Source organism: Salvelinus sp. IW2-2015, unplaced genomic scaffold (genome assembly GCF_002910315.2).
Source record: "Salvelinus sp. IW2-2015 unplaced genomic scaffold, ASM291031v2 Un_scaffold467, whole genome shotgun sequence".
NCBI classification, from domain to species: Eukaryota; Metazoa; Chordata; class Actinopteri; order Salmoniformes; family Salmonidae; genus Salvelinus; species Salvelinus sp. IW2-2015.
Window position 1 is genome coordinate 630,569 of NW_019942558.1, and position 20,295 is coordinate 650,863.

The following is a 20,295-nucleotide window of genomic DNA, read 5'->3' on the forward strand; positions in this document are numbered from 1 at the left end:
TGCGGAGTTAGGAGACGCGAAAACAGCCATTGCCTTTATTGTCTAAGAAAAGTGAGGAGAGGAAACCCCAACTTAATTAGGTCTATAATAAATTGACTACCTGTTAGATTATTTATAAAGCCAGGCACATTTATCTATACACACACACACAGGCATTCAGAAAGTATTCAGACTCAGATTAAATAAAAACATTTCCTTAATCTACACACAAAGCACCATAACGAAAAATCGAAAACAGGTTTAGACATTTTTGCAAATGTATTAAAAATAACAGAAATACCTTATTTACATAAATATTCAGACCCTTTGCTATGAGACACAAATTAAGCTCGGGTGCATCCTGTTTCCATTGATCATCCTTAAGATGATTTTACAACTTGGAGTCCACCTGTTGTAAATGCAAATGATTGGACATGATTTGGAAAGGAACACACCTGTCTATATAAGGTCCCACAATTGACAGTGCATGTCTGAGCAAAAACCAAGTCATGAGGTCAAAGGAATTGTCCGTAGAGATCCTAGACAGGATTGTGTCGAGGCAGAGATCTGGGGAAGGGTACCAAAAAAATGTCTGCAGCATTGAGGGTCCCCAAGAACCAAGTTTCCTCCATCATTCTTCAAATGGAAGAAGTTTCAAACCACCAAGGCTCTTCCTAGAGCTGGCCGCCCGGCTAAACTGAGCAATCGGGGGACCAAGAACCCGAATCTCTGCAGCACTCCACCAATAGGCCTTTATGGTAGAGTGGCCAGACGGAAGTAAAAGGCACATGACAGCCCGCTTGGAGTTTGCCATAAAAGGTACCTAAAGGACTCTCAGACCATGATGAACAAGATTCTCTGGTCTGATGAAACCAAGATTGAACTCTTTGGCCTGAATGCCAAGTGTCACGTCTGGAAGAAACCTGGCACCATCCCTGCAGTAAAGCATGGTGGTGGCAGCATCATGCTGTTGTGATGTTCTTCAGTGGCAGGGACTGGGAGACTAGTCAGGATGGAGGGAAAGATGAACAGAGAAAAATACAGAGATCCTTGATGAAAACCTGCTCCAGAGCGCTCAGGAACTCAGACTGGGGTGAAGGTTCACCTTCTAACAGGACAACAACCTTAAGCACACAGCCAAGATAATGTAGGAGTGGCTTTGGGACAAGTCTCTGAAAGTCCTTGAGTGGTCCAGCCAAAGCTCGGACTTCAACCTGATCGAACATCTCTGGAGAGACCTGAAAATAGCTGTGCAGCGACGCTTCTTTGTAGGGAAGAATAGGAGAAAGTCACCAAAAAACATGTGACAAGCTTGTAGCGTCATACCCAAGAGGACTAAATACTGTAATCTCTGCCAAAGGTGCTTCAATAAAGTACTGAGTAAAGGGATATATTTAATTAGTGTTCAAACATTTCAAACAACCGGTTTCTGCTTTGTCATTATGGGGTTACACACGTTGTGTGTGTAGATTGATGAGAATTTGTATTTTTTTATTATCCATTTCAGAAAAGGCTGTAAGGTAACAAAATGTAGAAAAAGTCAAGGGGTCTGAAAACTTTCTGAATATCTAGAGATGAAGTCAAAAGTTAACCCACACTTAGGTTGGAGTCATTAAAACTCGTTTTTCAACCACTCCACACATTTCTTGTTAACAAACTATAGTTTTGGCAAGTCGGTTAAGACATCTACTTTGTGCATGACACAAGTCATTTTTCCAACAATTGTTTACAGATTATTTCACTGTATCACAATTCCAGTGGGTCAGAAGTTTACATACACTAAATTGACTGTGCCTTTAAACAGCTTGAAAAATTCCATAAAATTATGTCATGGCTTTAGAAGCATCTGGTACGCTAATTGACGTCAATTGGAGGTGTACCTGTGGATGTATTTCAAGGCCTACCTTCAAACTCAGTGCCTCTTTGCTTGACATCATGGGAAAATCAAAATAATTCAGCCAAGAGCTCAGAAAAAAAAAATTGTAGACCTCCACAAGTCTGGTTCATCCTTGGGAGCAATTTCCAAATGCCTGAAGGTACCACGTTCATCTGTACAGACAATAGTACGCAAGTATAAACACCATGGGACCACGCAGCCGTTATACCGCTCAGGAAGGAGACGGGTTCTGTCTCCTAGAGATGAACGTACTTTGGTGCAAAAAGTGCAAATCAATCCCAGAACAACAGCAAAGGATCTTGAAGATGCTGGAGGAAACAGGTACAAAAGTATCTATATCCAAAGTAAAACGAGTCCTATGTCGACATAACCTGAAAGGCCGCACAGCAAGGAAGAAGCCACTGCTCCAAAACCGCCATAAAAAAGCCAGACTACAGTTTGCAACAACCTGGGGACAAAGATTATACTTTTTGGAGAAATGTCCTCTGGTCTGATGAAACAAAAATAGAACTGTTTAGCCATAATGACCATCGTTATGTTTGGAGGAAAAAGGGAGAGGCTTGCAAGCCGAAAAACACCATCCCAACCGTGAAGCACGGGGGTGGCAGCATCATGTTGTGGGGGTGCTTTGCTGCAGGAGGGACTGGTGCACTTCACAAAATAGACGGCATCATGAGGAATGACAATTATGTGGATATATTGAAGCAACATCAAGACATCAGTCAGGAAGTTAAAGCTTGGTTGCAAATGGGTCTTCCAAATGGACATTGACCCCAAGCATACTTCCAAAGTTGAGGCCAAATGGCTTAAGGACAACAAAGTCAAGGTATTGGCGTGGCCATCACAAAGCCCTGACCTCAATCCTATAGATTATTGTGGGCAGAACTGAATAAGCGTGTGCAAGCAAGGAGGCCTACAAACCTGACTCAGTTACACCAGCTCTGTCAGGGGGAATGGGACAAAATTCACCCAACTTATTGTGGGAAGCTTGTGGAAGGCTACCCAAAACATTTGACCCAAGTTAAACAATTTGAAGGCAATGCTACCGAATACTAATTGAGTGTACGTAAACTTCTGACCCACTGGGAATGTGATGAAATAAATAAAAGCTTAAATAAATTACTATTATTCTGACATTTCACATTCTTAAAATAAAGTGGTGATCCTAACTGACCTAAAACAGGGAATTTTTACTAGGATAAAATGTCAGGAATTGTGAAAAACTGAGTTTAAATGTATTTGGCTAAGGTGAATGTAAACTTCCGACTTCAACTGTATATATACACACAGTACAACTTAAAAGTTTGGACACACCTACTCAAGGGTTTTTATTTTTACCATTTTCTACATTGTAGAATAATAGTGAAGACATCAAAACTATGGAACATATGAAATCATGTAGTAACCAAAAACAGTGTTAAATGCGTCAAAATATATTTTATATTTGAGATTCGTCAAAGTAGCCACCCTTTGCTTTGATGAGAGCTTTGCACACTCGTGGCATTCTCTCAACCAGCTTTATGAGGTAGTCACCTGGAATGCATTTAAATTCTTCATTAGCATACTCTTTATTATTCTGAATTACGGATGACTGACCTGCCCAAAGTAAACTGCCTGTTACTCAGACCCAGAAGCTAGGATATGCATATACTTGGTAGCATTGGATAGAAAACACTCTGAAGTCTCTAAAACTGTTAAAATGATGTCTGTGAGTATAACAGAACTGATATAGCAGGCGAAAATCCGAGATAAATACATCCAGACCTTTCTTTGAGGTCACAGGCCATTTCAATGCTAGCCTATGGGAAATACAAATAGATAGGACCCATATTGCAGTTCCTATGGCTTCCACTAGATGTTAAGTCTTTAGAAAGGGTTTCAGACTTGTTTTTTGAAAAATTAGCAAGTAGTTGTAGTTTTTCCAAGGCGTATGAATGAGGTGCGCACTCTTCGTTATTTAACATACTATTCTCCGTCTTAAATAGTATTGTTTATTTAGATATTAGAGTACCTGAGGATTAATTTGAAACATCGTTTGACATGTTTGGATGAACTTTACAGGTAACTTTTTGGATTTGTTTGTATGCATGTTGAATGAGTGGATTACTGAGATCATTGGCCCCAACTAAACTTTTTTGGATATAGAGAAGGACTTTATCGAACAAAACGACCATTCATTGTGTAGCAGGGACCCTTGGGATTGCAAACAGAGGAAGATCTTCAAAAGGTAGGTGATTTATTTAATGGCTATTTGTGATTGTGACGCCTGTGCTGGCTGAAAAAGTATTTTGATGTGGGGCGCTGTCCTGAGATAATCGCATGGTATGCTTTCGCCGTAAAGCCTTTTTGAAATATGACAACGCGGTTGGATTATCAAATGAAGCTTTTAAATGTTGTATGACACTTTTATTTTCATGAATGTTTACGATTTTTGGATTTTGAATTTCGCTCTATGCAATTTCACCGGATGTTGTCGTAGGTGTCCTGCTAGCGATTCATGCGCCCAAACAGGTTAACAAGTGTGCCTTGTTAAAAGTTAATGTGGAATTTCTTTCCTTCATGCTTTTGAGCAAATCAGTTGTGCTGTGACACAGTAGGGTGGTATACAGAAGATAGCCCTATTATGTCAAGAACAGCTCAAATAAGAAAAGAGAAACAACAGTCCATCATTACTTTAAGACATGAAGGACAGTCAATCCGGAAAATGTCAAGAACTTTGAAAGTTTCAAGTCCAGTCGCAAAAACCATCACGCTCTATGATGAAACTGGCTCTCATGAGGACCGCCACAGAAAAGGAAGAACCAGAGTTACCTCTGCTGCAGAGGATACGTTCATTAGTTACCATCCTCAGAAATTGCAGCCCAAATAAATGCTTCAGAGTTCAAGTAACAGACACATCTCAACATCAACTGCTCAGAGGAGACTGTGTGAATCAGGACTTCATGGTCAAATTTCTGCAAAGAAACCACTACTAAACAACACCAATAAGAAGATACTTGCTTGGGACAAGAAACACGAGCAATGGACATTAGACCGGTGGAAATCTGTAATTTGGTCTGATGAGTCCAAATTTGAGATTTTTGGTTCCAACCGCCGTGTCTTTGTGAGGACGATCTCCGCATGTGTGGTTCCCACCGTGAAGCATGCAGGAAGAGGTGTGATGGTGCTTTGCTGGTGACACTGATTTATTTAGAATTCAAGGCACACTTAACCAGCATGGCTACCACACCATTCTGCAGCGATAGGCCATCCCATCTGGTTTGCGCTTAGTGGGACTATCACTTGTTTTTCAACAGGACAATGACCCAACACACCTCCAGGCTGTGTAAGGGCTATTTGACTAAGGAGAGTGATGGAGTATTGCATCAGATGACATGGCCTCCACCATCACCCGACCTCATCCCAATTGAGATGGTTTGGGATGAGTTGGATCGCAGCAAACAAGTGCTCAGCATATGTGGGAACTCCTTCAAGACGTTTGGTAAAGCATTCCAGGTAAAGCAGGTTGAGAGAATGCCAAAAGTGTGCAAAGCTGTCAAAGTAAAGGGTGGCTACTTTGAAGAATCTCAAATATAAAATATACGTATTTGTTAAACACTTTATATATATATATATACACACACACAAACAGTATTCAGACCTTGACTTTTTGCACATTGTTACATTTACAGCCTTATTCTAAAAGCAATTCTCAGCAATCTACACACAAAGCCCATAATGACAAAGCGCAAACAGGTTTTTGAAAATGTATTAAAAATAAAAAACACAAATACCTTATTTACTTAAGTATTCAGACCCTTTGCTATGAGACTAACTTGAGCTCATCCTGTTTCCATTGATCATCCTTGAGATGTTTCTACAACTTGATTGGACATGATTTGGAAAGGCACACAACGCACCGGTCTATATAAGATCCTACAATTGACAGTGTATGTCAGAGCAAAAACCAAGCCATGAGGTCGAAGGAATTTTCTGTAAAGCTCTGAGACAGGATTGTGTCGAGGCACAGATCTGGGGAAAGGTACCAAAACATTTCTGCAACATTGAAGGTCCCCAAGAACACAGTTGCCTCCATTCTTAAATTGAAGACTTCTGGAACCACCAAGACTTCCTAGAGTACAGAGTCTGAATAATTATGTAAATAGTTCTTATTTTTAATAGATTTGCAAAAATGTTGAACACTGTTTTTGCTTGTTCATTACGGGATATTGTGTGTAGATTGAGGGACAAAAAACGATTTAATAACAAAATGTGGAAAAAGTGAAGGGGTCTGAATACTTTCCGAGTGCACTGTGTGTGTACACACCAAAAATATAAACGCAACATGTATAGTGCTGGTCCCATGTTTCATGAGCTAAAATAAAACATCCCAGAAAAGTTCCATACGCACAAAAACCTTATTTCTCTCAAATGTTGTTTACAAATATTTGTTTACATCCCTGTTAGTGAGCATTTCTCCTTTGCCAAGATAATCCATCCACCTGACAGATGTAGCATATCAAGAAGCTGACAGCATGATAATTACGGGACAGCAGGTAGCCTAGTGGTTAGAGCGTTGGGCCAGTAACCAAAAGGTTGCTCGATCGAATCCCTGAGCTGACAAGACACAAATCTGTCGTTCTGCCCCCTGAACAAGGCAGTTAAACCCACTGTTCCCCGGTAGGCAGTCATTGTAAATAAGAATTTGTACTTAACTGACTTGCCAAGTTAAATAAAGGTTAAATAAAATAAAACAATTACACAGGCGCACCTTGTGTTAGGGAGAATACAAGTTATGGGTAGGCATAAGCCATGGACAGTTAACCCGATGGCAATTTGAATGCATACGAAATCCTGGAGGCCCATTGTCGTGCCATTCATCCGTCGCAATAACGTCATGTTTAAGCATGATAATGCACAGCCTCATGTTGCAAGGACCTATATACAATTCCTGGAAGCTGAAAATGTCCCAGTTTGTCCATGGCCCGCATACTCACCAGCCATGGACACCCATTGAGCATGTTTGGGATCGACGTGCAAGACAGCGTGTTCCAGTTCCTGCCAATATCCATCAGCTTTGCACAGGCATTAAAGAGGAGTGGGACAACAGTCCACAGGCACAATCAACAGCCTGATCAACTCTATGAGAAGGAGATGTGTTGTGCTGAATGAGGCAAATCGTGGTCACACCAGATACTGACTGGTTTTCTGATCCACACCCATACTTTTTTTTTTTTTTTTTTTTAAAGGTATCTATAACCAACAAATGCATATCTGTATTCCCAGTCATGTGAAATCCATAGATTAGGGCCTAATGAATTAATTTCAAGTGTCGGAATTCCTTCTATGAACTGTAAGTCAGTCAAATCTGAAATGATTGCATGTTGCGTTTATATTTTTGTTCAGTATAGTACCACTGATCTTTACCAAGTTTTAGCAGAAGGGGCCATGAATCCACACATTAATATGTTGCCAAAAGAAAGGTTTTTCTTGAGAAGATTTGTCAATAAACCATTTAGGACTTTGGCAGTCCGTGATATTGGCAAACTACATAGAAATGTTACGACATATTTGTCATCAGTACAATACCCAAGGGTTAAAAAGCCTATGGCTAAAAGGTGCAGAATGGGGATCCCTGAATGTCACCTCATTGAGAGGGGGAAACCGTTTCGACCTAAGACGTTAAGCAAGTGACTGTTGTCTTAAGCTCTTTCTTTCCCAAATAGGGTTGCACAATTCCGGAACCTTTCCCCAAGTTCAGAGGTTTTTCAGAAATTCCGCTTGAAAGATTTATAGTAAAACTGATTTATAGTAAAAATTTATAGTAAAACTTTTTTTTATAGTAAAAAAAAAAAAGGGAATATTCGAGGATGGAATCCTACAGCTGGGAATCCTCTATCCGGGATTACTGAAAACCTGGGAACGTTTTGCAACCCTAGTTTCAAACCACTATAGACTTGGATAGCTGCTGTTGTCGATTTCTGTGGAAATTGGGGTGTTTTGAAGTGGTCTGGCCAAAACAGCCATGGGGGAAAGGGGGGGGTTTAACTGTTGTGAAGCTGAGAGACATGGCCCAAGTTAAAAAGAGCAACCATTTTCCTTCGAGCCTCACACAGTGCAGGTATCAAAAAAAAAAAAAAAAAACTTTCCCCCCGCGTCAGGTTAAAAAAACATCACAAAACAGCACTATGGGCTCGAGGTGCTATTCCAGGAAGCTGGGTTAAGTACCATGCTAAACTTACTCCGACATGTCACAAGCTAGGTTTTCAATTTCCCAAAACAAAACTCCCATTGAGCCTCCGTAGAATGGAGCAGGGTCATAGGGGCTCGACATCACTTTCCTTCATTAGGAAAAAACAAAACACTGTCTGAGATATATAAAAACGCTGTCGTTCTCAGCCAATATCGGTGAAGCCTTCCTGTTAACACACATGTATAAGTGTGAGAGCAATTGTCCACCAGAAGGTTCTCACAATATCACAATTATTCATATGGTGGTTACTAGTGTTATCACAATGCGCAGTATCACGATACTCAGAATTATCGCAGTATCGTGATGAGTATTGTGTAGTATCACGATATTACAATACCTCTGAGTATTGTGATACGGAGTGTTGTGGTACTGGTATTGTGACATTAGTAACTGAAATAAAGCTTATCAGTGTAGAGGTAGGTGATATTCCTGTGGTAGTTAAAAGAAGCCTCTATCGAAAGCACAATTTCTTGTGACCTCAGAGCACGCACTACTGTAGTGACATCCCTGGATTCAATGCAATGCTTACAACATATCTAAACGCCTAAGCAAACTGAAATGTTGATTTGTTTCTAGACCATGATCAAACAACCAACTATCAAAGTATTGCTTAGAGAAGTGTCCCCCAGACCTGGACGTGAGGGACCCAAAAGGGGAGAATATTTTTTTTCTAGCCCGGCAGTTACTCAAGTCATTAATTTGTTAAATTAGGAGTGTTAGTGCTTGGCTGGGATAAAAAATTCCCCCCCCCCCGCTCCCCCAAGACAGGTAAACACTGGCTTTGAGGCTGTGTAGATCATAGAGAAAGTAAGCAAGGCGTGCCTGGAACAGCTGTGGTAATTTAACAGACTCAGCAACGACCGTCGAATGTGATAAGCTCTGGCACTGAATAAGAAACAACATTTTTGCACTCCTGGAACGTAATCAAATCAACTGCAGACGAGCAGCTCTGAACAAGAGTGATGTTGCCATCTTCGTGACCTCTGAGGAAAAAGTTACAAACAAAAAGTGAATATGGCAAGTTTTAGAGGAAAAGGAATTAAGACCAAAAATTTGACAACCCCCCAAAAAAGAACACAGTTAGTAACAAGACAAAAATGGTTGCCATGGGGCCATTTTATATGGAAATTGTCAGAGGCAAGGTGTTGGGAGTAGATTGAAGTTGTCTCTAACCACTGACACAGGGTCAGATATTTTTCTCCATACCCTTAATAGTAAAGATAAGGCTTGGGGTTAGGGTCTTCTGATCCCAGATCTGTTGTTAACTGCAACTTCTACCTCAGGCTCAAGAGTGCAAGGACGGGGTTGGGTGGGTTACACGTTGGTGGAGATCTTGTACTTGGGCGACATGTTGTTGTGGAACCAGATGAAGCTGAAGATGACGCTCATGGTCTTGGGGATGCTCTCGTCGTAGGCAAAGGTCATGGCCTCGTGGAGGGGCACTTTGACCACTTCAATCAGCTCCCCCTCCTGAGGCACGCCTCCGCCCTTGCCCACGCAGTTCTCGTCCGACACCTCGGCGTAGAACATGGTCTGTTTGGCTCCTGTCACGCCTACGCCGGAGCTGTCGAGAGAGAGGTGACACACACGAGGTCAAAGGTCAGGTGACTGGCATGTAAGCCTGTTTAGTATTTCACACAGCAAATGTTATCCAGCTAAATTTGGAGGGTTTTAGCAGTCAGTTCAAAATCAAAGATTGTCCCAAACCAATGCCAAAGCTTTTGAGAGATCACCATGACAATCCCAGGTGAAACACCACCAGCGTGGAGTTGGTGGAGAGGGAGTGGTGAGTGTAGTGTGTCTATAGGGCGATGATGATGATCCTCTTTGGGGCTTGAGGATCCCCATGACAGGCTTCCCCTCTACACTTAGATTCCTCAATTCTCCCCACATGACAGCCATATCAAAACACCATCCACAGGCATCTAAAATGAGCCCACAGCTAGGGACCAAGTAAGGTCCCTTAATCCTGATTGAGGAATCCAGGAAATCATCCTGTAAAAGGTTCGGTGGGAGGTGTAGGGTGACGTTGCCCCTAGATGCTGATCTGAATTCGGGAGGGAAAGCTGATCCTAGACCTGCACCTACGGGAACACTCACCCCAGACCCTGGCTGGGATCCAAGAGTTCCAACAGCCATTGCTTCTGCTACCGAAGATAGCACATCAGTTGTACACCATCCACAGGCAGCTAAAACAAACAAGAACTCAAGTCCTTTTGTTCACCTGACCTAGAATTCCTCACAATCAAATGCCGACCATAGTATCTCTCAACTCTCCTCGGTTATCGTCACAGCCGTGTATATCCCCCCGCAAGCGGATACCAAGACGGCCATCAAGGAACTTCACTGGACATTACGAAAACCATATATCCTGAGGCTGCATTTATTGTAGCGGGGGATTTTAACAAAGCTAATCTGAGAACAAGGCTACCTAAATTCTAATCTGCATATCGATTGCAGTACACGAGCGAGTAACACTCGACCACTTCTACTCTAACTTCCGCAATGAATACAAGGCCCTCCCCTGCCCTCCTTTTGGCAAATCTGACCATGACTCCATCTTGTTGCTCCCCTCCTATAGGCAGACACTAAAACAGGTCACCCCCATGCTTAGGTCTATCCAACGCTGGTCTGACAAAATCAGATTCCACACTTCAAGATTGCGTCGATCACGTGGACTGGGATATGTTCCGGGTAGCCTCAGACAATAACATTGACATATACGTTGACTCGGTGAACAAGTTAACAAGGAAGTGTATGAAATGTTGTACCCACTATGACTATTAAAACCTTCCCTAACCAGAAACTGTAGATTGATGGCAGCATTTGCGCAAAACTGAAAGCACGTACCACTGCATTTAATTATGGCAAGGCAACTGGAAACATGGCCGAATAGAAACAGTGTAGTTTTTCCCTCCGTAAGTCAATCAAACAAGCAAAGTGTCAGTATAGAGACAAAGTGGAGTCGCAATTCAATGGCTCAGACATGAGGTATGTGGCAGGGTCTACAGTCAATCACGGATTACAAAAGAAAAACAGCCCCATCGCGGACATCAACGTCTTGTTCCCAGACAAATTAAATAACTTATTTGCGCACTTTGAGGACAATACAGTGCCACCAACACAGCCCACTACCAAAGACTGTGGGATCTCCTCCTCCGTGGCCGATGTGAGTAAAACATTTAAACGTGTTAACACTCGCAAGGCTGCCGGCCCAGATGAAATCCCTAGCCGCGTCCTCAGAGCATGCGCAGACCAGCTGGCTGGTGTGTTTACGGACATATTCAATCAATCCCTATCCCAGTCTGCAAGAGGGCCACCATTGTTCCTGTTCCCAAGAAAGCTAAGGTAACTGAGCTAAACGACAACCGCCCCGTAGCACGGAATTCTGTCATCATGAAGTACTTTGAGAGACTAGTCAAGGAYCATATCACCTCCACCCTACCGTTCACCCTAGAACCACTCCAATTAGCTTACCGCCCCAATAGATCCACAGACGATGCAATCACCATCACGCTGCCCTATCCAATCTGGAAAAGAGGAATACCTATGTAAGAATGCTGTTCATTGACTACAGCTCAGCATTCAACACCATAGTATCGTCCAAACTCATCATTAAGCTTTAGACCCTGGGTCTCGACCCCACCCTGTTCAACTGGGCCTGGGACTTTGACGGGCCGCCCCCCAGGTGGTGAGGGTAGGAAACAACATCTCCACCCTGCTGATCCTCAACACTGGGACCCCACAAGGGTGTGTTCTCAGCCCTCTCCTGTACCCCCTGTTCACCCATGACTGTGTACCCATGCACGCCTCCAACTCAATCAAGTTTGCAGACGACACTACAGTGGTAGGCTTGATTACCGACCAAGACGAGACCGCCTACAGGGAGGAGGTGAGGGCCCTCGGTGTGTGGTGTCAGGAAAACAACCTCACTCAACGTCAACAAAACAAAGGAGATGATCGTGGACTTCAGGAAACAGCAGAGGGAGCACCCCCCTATCCTCAGGAAGCTGAAGAAATTTGGCTTGTCACTTAAAACACACAAACTTTTACAGATGCACAATCGAGAGCATCCTGTCGGGCTTTATCACCGCCTGGTACGGCAACTGCTCCACCCACATCCGCAAGGCTCTCCAGAGGGTAGTGAGGTCTGCACAACGCATCACCGGGGGCAAACTACCTGCCCTCCAGGACACCTACACCACTCAATGTCACAGGAAGGCCAAAAGGATCATCAAGGACAACAACCACCCGAGCCACTACCTGTTCACCCTGTTATCATCCAGAAGGCGAGGTCAGTACAGGTGCATCAAAGCTGGGACCGAGAGACTGAAAAACAGCTTCTATCTCAAGGCCATCAGACTGTTAAACAGCCACCACTAACATTGAGTGGCTGCTGCCAACATACTGACATATCTCTAGCCACTTTAATAATCTTTACATACCCTACATTACTCATCTCATATGTATATACTGTACTCTATACTAGAGGTCAACCGATTAATCGGAATAGCCGATTAATTAGGGCCGATTTCAAGTTTTCATAACAATCAGTAATCTGCATTTTTGCACACCGATTGTGGCCGATAACATTGCACTTCACGAGGAGACTGTGGCAAGCTGACTACCTGTTACACGAGTGCAGCAAGAAGCCAAGGTAAGTTGCTAGCTAGCATTAAACTTCTTATAAAAAACAATAAATCTTAACATAATCATTAGTTAACTACACATGGTTAAGGATATTACTATATTATCTAGCTTCTCCTGCGTTGCATATAATCGATGCGGTGCCTAATTTTAATTTCTCATCGAATCACAGCCTACTTCACCAAACGGGTGATGATTTAACAATCGCATTCATGAAAAAAGCACTGTCGTTGCGCCAATGTGAACCTAACCATAAGCATCAATGCCTTTCTTTAAAATCAATACACAAGCACATATTTTTTTTACCTGCATATTTAGTTAATATTGCCTGCTAACATGAATTTCTTTTAACTAGGGAAATTGCGTCTTGCGTTCCGTGCAAGCAGAGTCAGGGTATACGCAGCAGTTTGGGCCGCCTGGCTCGTTGCGAACTGTGAAGACCATTTCTTCCTAACAAAGACCATAATTAATTTGCCAGAACTGTACATAATTATGACATAACATTGAAGGTTGTGCAATGTAACAGCAATATTTAGACTTAGGGATGCCACCCGTTAGATAAAATACAGAACGGTTCCGTATTTCACTGAAAGAATAAACGTTTTGTTTTCAAAATGACAGTTTCCGGATTTGACCATATTAATGACATAAGGCTCGTATTTCTGTGTATTATGTTATAATTAAGTGTATGATTTTATATTTGATAGAGCAGTCTGACTGAGCGGTGGTAGGCAGCAGCAGACTCATAAGCGTTCATTCAAACAGCACTTTCCTGCTTTTTCCAGCAGCTCTTCGCTGTGCTTCAAGCATTGAGCTGTTCATGACTTCAAGCCTATCAACTCCTGAGATTAGGCTGGTGTAACCGATGTGAAAAGGCTAGCTAGTTAGCGGGGAGCGCGCTAATAGCGTTTCAATCGGTGACGTCACACGCTCTGAGACCTTGAAGTAGTTGTTCCCCTTGCTCTGCAAGGGCCGCGGCTTTTGTGGAGCGATGGGTAATGATGCTTCGAGGGTGGCTGTTGTCGGTGTCCCTGGTTCGAGCCCAGGTAGGGGCAAGGAGAGGTACGGAAGCTATACTGTTACACTGGCAATACTATAGTGCCTATAAGAACATCCAATAGTCAAARGTATATGGAATACAAATGGTATAGAGAGAAATAGTCCTATAATAACTACAATCTAAAACTTCTTACCTGGGAATATTAAAAAGACTCGTGTTAAAAGGAATCACCAGCTTTCATATGTTCTCATGTTCTGAACAAGGAACTTAAACGTTAGCTTTCTTACATGGCACATATTGCACTTTTACTTTCTTCAACACTTTGTTTTTGCATTATGTAAACCAAATTGAACATGTTTCATTATTTATTTGAGGCTAAATTGATTTTATTGATGTATTATATTAAGTTAAAAGAAAAGTGTTCATTCAGTATTGTTGTAATTGTCATTATTATAAATAAAAATATATAAAAAAAGAATAAATAAAAATTGGTATCGGCTTATTTTGGTCCTCCAATAATCAGTATCGAAAAATCAATCGGTCGACCTCTCCTCTATACCATCTACTGCATCTTGCCTATGCCGTTCGGCCATCGCTCATCCATATATTTATATGTACATATTCGTTCCTTTACACGTGTGTGTATAAGGTAGTTTTTGTGAAATTGTTAGATTACATGTTAGATACACTGCATGGTCAGAACTAGAACCACAAGCATTTCTCTACACTCGCATTAACATCTGCTAACCATGTGTATGTGACCAATAAAATGTGATTTGTCACGTAGAGCAAGCCAGAAGGCTAAACTGAAAACCCTAACCTCTATCAAATTAAAAGATGGCGGAGCCGCAAAAGTATTTCTGTGCAAGGGTGTTTATTTATGTAGTGAATCCGGGAAGAAAAACAACAGTAAAACCATCCAAAGTATCCATTATGCTCAATCCAAAATGGTTCCCCCCTGGAACTGAAAGAGAGGCTCCTTTTGTAGGGGAAGCCCCTCCCATCAGAACATACCCAGCACTAATTAATTAAGCAATTACCTTCATCAAAGCCTACATTTTCCACTCAGCTAAACATAATGAATTACATATATTGCAACATGTTTTTCATGATACAATATACCAATATAACCCATTTACAAAATCCCATCCCTACTGACATGGAGTCTTCCAATATGCCCATTCACATGAACGAGCCATTCGGGACAGGCACTACAAAGCCAGCCCGATTACCGTAGCTCTGGTCCTTATCTGGTCTGTATCTCTTAAATACAAGTTAAACTAAATGCATGCTCTTCAACCGATCGCTGCCTGCACCTGCCCGCCCGTCCAGCATCACTACTCTGGACGGTTCTGACTTAGAATATGCGGACAACTACAAATACCTAGGTGTCTGGTTAGACTGTAAACTCTCCTTCCAGACTCACATAAAACAATTCCAATCCAAAGTTAAATCTAGAATTGGCTTCCTATTTCACAACAAAGCATCCTTCACCCATGCTGCCAAACATACCCTCGTAAAACTGACCATCCTACCGATCCTCGACTTCGGCGATGTCATTTACAAAATAGCCTCCAACACTCTACTCAACAAATTGGATGCAGTCTATCACAGTGCCATCCGTTTTGTAACCAAATCCCCATATACTACCCACCACTGCGACCTGTACGCCCTCGTTGGCTGGCCCTCGCTTCATACTCGTGGCCAAACCCACTGGCTCCAGGTCATCTACAAGACCCTGCTAGGTAAAGTCCCGCCGTATCTCAGCTCGCTGGTCACCATAGCAGCACTCACCCGTAGCACGCGCTCCAGCAGGTATCTCTCACTGGTCACCCCCAAAGCCAATTCCTTTTATGGCCACCTCTCCTTCCAGTTCTCTGCTGCCATTGACTGAAACGAACTACAAAAATCTCTGAAACTGGAAACACTTATCTCCCTCCCTAGCTTTAAGCACCAGCTGTCAGAGCAGCTCACAGATCATTGCACCTGTACATAGCCCATTTATAAATAACCCAAACAACTACCTCTTTCCCTACTGTATTGATATATTTTGCTCCCCAGTATTTCTACTTTGCACACTCATCTACTGTCAAATCTACCATTCCAGTGTTTTAATTGCTATATTGTATTTACTTCGCCACCATGGCCTATTTATTGCCTTTACCTCCCTTATCTCACCTCCTTTGCTCACATTGTATATATACTTATTTTTCTACTGTATTATTGACTGTATGTTTGTTTTACTCCATGTGTAACTGTGTTGTTAAATGTGTCGAACTGCTTTGCTTTATCTTGGCCAGTTGTAAATGAGAACTTGGCTACCTGGTTAAATAAAAGGTGAAATAAATAAAATATGCCTACTGTTTGTCTATTAAATCTTTAAATATAGAAATCATTCACCTCATCTTTGGGTTCAGCATTTTACACACTTTGAGCAAATCAATTATTCACGACAGTGTGTGTGCGCACCTGTATGAAGCTATGGGTGTGTGTGTCTGTATGAAGCTATGGATGTGTGTGTCTGTATGAAGCTATGGATGTGTGTGAAGCTAGACGCTAATCTTGGGTCAGTTTTGCATTTTCCCAGCTAATGAATACGGTTAGGATTGCAGGAGGGGAAGCTACTCCTAGATTTGTACCTAGGGGAAACTTCAGCCGGGAGCCATACGTGCACGCACACACACACCTGTACGAGGTGATCCTCCGCAGCTTGGTGACTGGCACGTCGTAGCCACACTCCTCCAGCACCTCCTGCCTGGCAATCTCCTCCAGCGACAGGTCGGCCTTGTCCACCAGGCCTGCACACAGCTCGTAGGTCATACCCGCCGAGCCCGGGGGCTGGGGGGTCTTGACGCCCCCAGCTGTAGCAACAGCCTCCTCCTGGGGAGTCTCGCCGATGGGAGTCTCTGGGATAGCAGTCCCCTCTTCCTCCTCCCCCGCCGCTGCCTGCACGGCTGGCTCCTTGGTCCTCTCCCACTCACACATGTACACGGCTGCAGGATGCGACAGGGTGGAGGGAGCGTGAATGGGGAAGAGCGAGATAGCAACATGTGTTACACTATAGTGACCTGGGGACCCAGATACATCACTGAGAAAAAGGTATCATTCCTTTCACTTCTCAACAATAGGGATTGCGCAGTTCATACAAAAATCTAAGTCTACGTTTTTATTCTTCAAATAGGCCAAAATTGAAATTATATAATAAGCGTCTGACAAACTTTGTATAGTAAAATTGTACCCCTATAAAAATCACTACACACATACCTCTACACACCCCTGAAATTGTAAAAACCTTGCTGGTGGAAGTCAACACCGTAATAAGAGATTTTTTATTAAAAAAATAAAAATACAATTGGGACACAGATACACTTCCCTCCGTATGCATCGACATTGAAGCTAAAATTCTCTATACTCCAGCATTTGGATTTGAGATCAAATGTTTCATATGAGGCGACAGTACAGAATGTCACCTATCATTTGAGGGTATTTTCATTCATATGTTTTACTGCTCAGAAATTAAAGGACTTTATATATACATATTTGAAGACGTCACTATTTGGACAAAAAACACTTAGTATATTAAAGTAGTCCAAAGTTTAGTATTTGGTCCCATATTCCTAACAAGCAATGACTACGTCAAGCTTTTGACTATACGCACTTGCTGGATGTATTTTCAGCTTGTTTTGGTTGGGTTTCAGATTACGTTTAGCCCAATAGTAACTGAACGGTGAATAATGACTGGAGTAACTTTCTGTATAAGTTAGTAGATAAGATGTTTCTGAACACCAGTCCTAAATAACCCTGAATACAATAAAAATCATGAATAATGAGTGAGAAAGTTGAGGCTACAACAAAACATAATAAACCTCTAACCCATTATCAATAGCAGAGGAGATTAGCATTGTATTTTAGAGGGGATATGATCTTGGTCCCTCTAACTTTCTCAGTTATTCACAATTCATTCATGATCATCCATAATCAGTGTTGCATCGACATAAATGTAGATATGTTCAGATACATCTTCTATTCTTACTTACAATAAAAGTGACTCCAAAATGACAATACATCGTTCACCGTTCACTTCCTTTTGGGCTAAACATAATACAAAACAACAACAAAAAACTGTAAATGCATCCAACAAGTTTGTAAAGTCACAAGCTTGATGTAGCCATGGAATATAGTAGCTAAGATGGGGAGAAGTCTGTCCATAATAAAGCACTCCTCTGCCTTCTTAAACACTGTCAACAAGGCAGGTCCAACAGGCCCTAGTTTTGTCGGACCTAGACTACTGTTCTGTAGTGTGGTCAGGTGCAACAAAGAGGGACTTAGGAAAATTGCAATTGGCTCAGAACAGGGTGTGCACGGCTGGCCCTTAAAAGTACACGAAGAGCTAACATTAATGATATGCAAGTCAATCTCCCATGGCTCAAAGTGGAAGAGAGACTGACGTCAAGTGTTGACAAGCTGAATGTACCGAGCTGTCTGTTTAAACTACTAGAACACAGCTCAGACACCCATGCATACCCAACAACACATGCCACCAGAGGTCTCTTCACAATCCCCAAATCCTGAACACACTACGGGAGGCGCACAGTACTACAAAGAGCCATGACTACATGGAACTATATTCCACATCAGGCAATTGATGCAAGCAGTAGAATCAAATCAAAATTTAAAAAAAGTTAAAAATACACCTTATGGAACAGCGGGGACTGTGAAGCAACAAACAAACATAGGCACAGACACATGCACACAATAACATACGCACTATACACTATATTGTAGATTTGTGGTAGTAGAGTAAGAGCCTGAGGGCACACACTTAAAGTACTGTGAAATCGGTTGTGAATGTATAGTAATGTTTTTTTAAATTGTTTAACTGCCTTAATTTTGCTGGACCCCAGGAAGAGTAGCTGCTGCTTTGGCAGATACAACATTGAACCGGACCCTAGTGAACACCACAGGAGTAAAGGTGGCTGGAGGCCGGGAGGAGAGAGCATGTTAGCACTTTCTCAGAAGCAGACAAGCCTCGACAGTGCCAGACCGATCCCGGGCCACGTGTTACGGGGGATATTGTTCCACTTGACAGGCTCAAGTGGCAGTTCAGCAAAATCCGATATAATACACAGGTGCTGGCTAAGAAACTTGCAATGTGACAATAGCAGCACTTCCCGACAGGGATGAAGAAAGGTTGTGGTGGGTTCGATTCTGACCCACGCCCTTTTAACACTTTCTCCACCTTACTTTCATTTCCTGTCCCTCTTCATTGTCAAATAACTATGAAAAATATGAAAAGGAATGTGAATTCCCAGTCCTTAGAAAACAAGGTTGTTCTTACGGAGGAAACATGATTTGATTGGTCGAGGAGAAATGAAATAGGGAGTTTTACCTGGACGAAACTGCTTGACCAAGATGAAGCAGTGTGAGGTGGTGTTGAAGATCAGCACCGAAACACTGGAAATAAAAGGGGGAGAAGAGAAAAATTATTCAGTTTGTTTAATTTATAATTTTTTGGGGCACAAGCAAAAGTGAAGTAATAATATTGTTAATAAACTAAATTAACTATAATACATGACATCACACACAGTGCACCAATTTCCTGCTTACAGAAATCAACTACAAAATACATATCTGCCCAGACTGCCCTAATTCCTTCTTCCTAATGTAGCTACAGAAGGGCACAAACTTGAAAATATGCTATTTGAATTACATCGTTCTAGATTAAGAAGGAAGTCGCCCTGTTGTGTTGATGATAGTTGAGCGTTTACTCCACAAAATGAGATTGTATTCTAATTTTGGTATGAAATCACTAACACAAGCCATACATTTTGGCAGTGTAATATGTCCATGGATAGTCCTCAAATTCTAAACAAAAATATAAAACGCATCATGTAAAGTATTGGTCCCATTTTTTAAAATAAAACATCCTAGATATGTTCCATATGCACAAAAAGCCTATTTCTCTCATATTTTGTGCTCAAATTTGTTTACATCCCCGTTAGTGAGCATTTCTCCTTTGCCAAGAAAATCCATCCACCCGACAGGTGTGAAATATCAAGAAGCTGATTAAACAGCATTACAGGTGAACTTCGTTATTGGGACAATAAAAGGCCACTAAAATATGCAGTTGTCAGAACACAATGACACAGATGTCTCAAGTTAAGGGATCGCGCAATTGGCATTCAGACTGCAAAAATGTCCAGAGCTGTTGCATGTTAATTTCTCTACCATAAGCCGCCTCCAACGTCGTTTTATAGAATTTGCCAGTACGTCCAACCGGCCTCTCAACCGCAGGCCACATGTAATCACGCCAGCCCAGGATCTCTGGTTTCTTCACCTAAGGGGTCGACTGAGACCAGCCACCTGATGTAACAGAGGAGTATTTCTGTCTGTAATACTAATTTATGGAGGAAAACTCATTCTGATTGGCTGGACCTGGCTACCCAGTGGGCGAGCCTATGACCACCCAGGCCCAACCATGACTGTGCCCCTCTGCCCAGTCATGTGAAATCCATAGATTAGAGCATAATTTCGGCAATC

At 42.2% G+C, this 20,295-nt stretch overlaps 1 protein-coding gene across 1 annotated transcript in view; it reads right to left on the reverse strand.

Moving 5' to 3' along the window:
* Positions 1-239: 239 nt before the first annotated feature.
* The window catches only part of LOC112068368 (uridine diphosphate glucose pyrophosphatase NUDT14-like), a 38,466-nt gene continuing 18,410 nt past the window's right edge, over positions 240-20,295 (reverse strand). The window contains exons 3-5 of the mRNA XM_024135509.2: positions 19,145-19,209; positions 16,442-16,748; positions 240-9,672 (exon numbers count right to left, since the gene is read on the reverse strand). Of these exons, the coding sequence (XP_023991277.1) occupies positions 9,423-9,672; positions 16,442-16,748; positions 19,145-19,209 (622 nt within the window). The 3' untranslated portion in view covers positions 240-9,422. The remainder of the gene's footprint in view (positions 9,673-16,441; positions 16,749-19,144; positions 19,210-20,295) is intronic.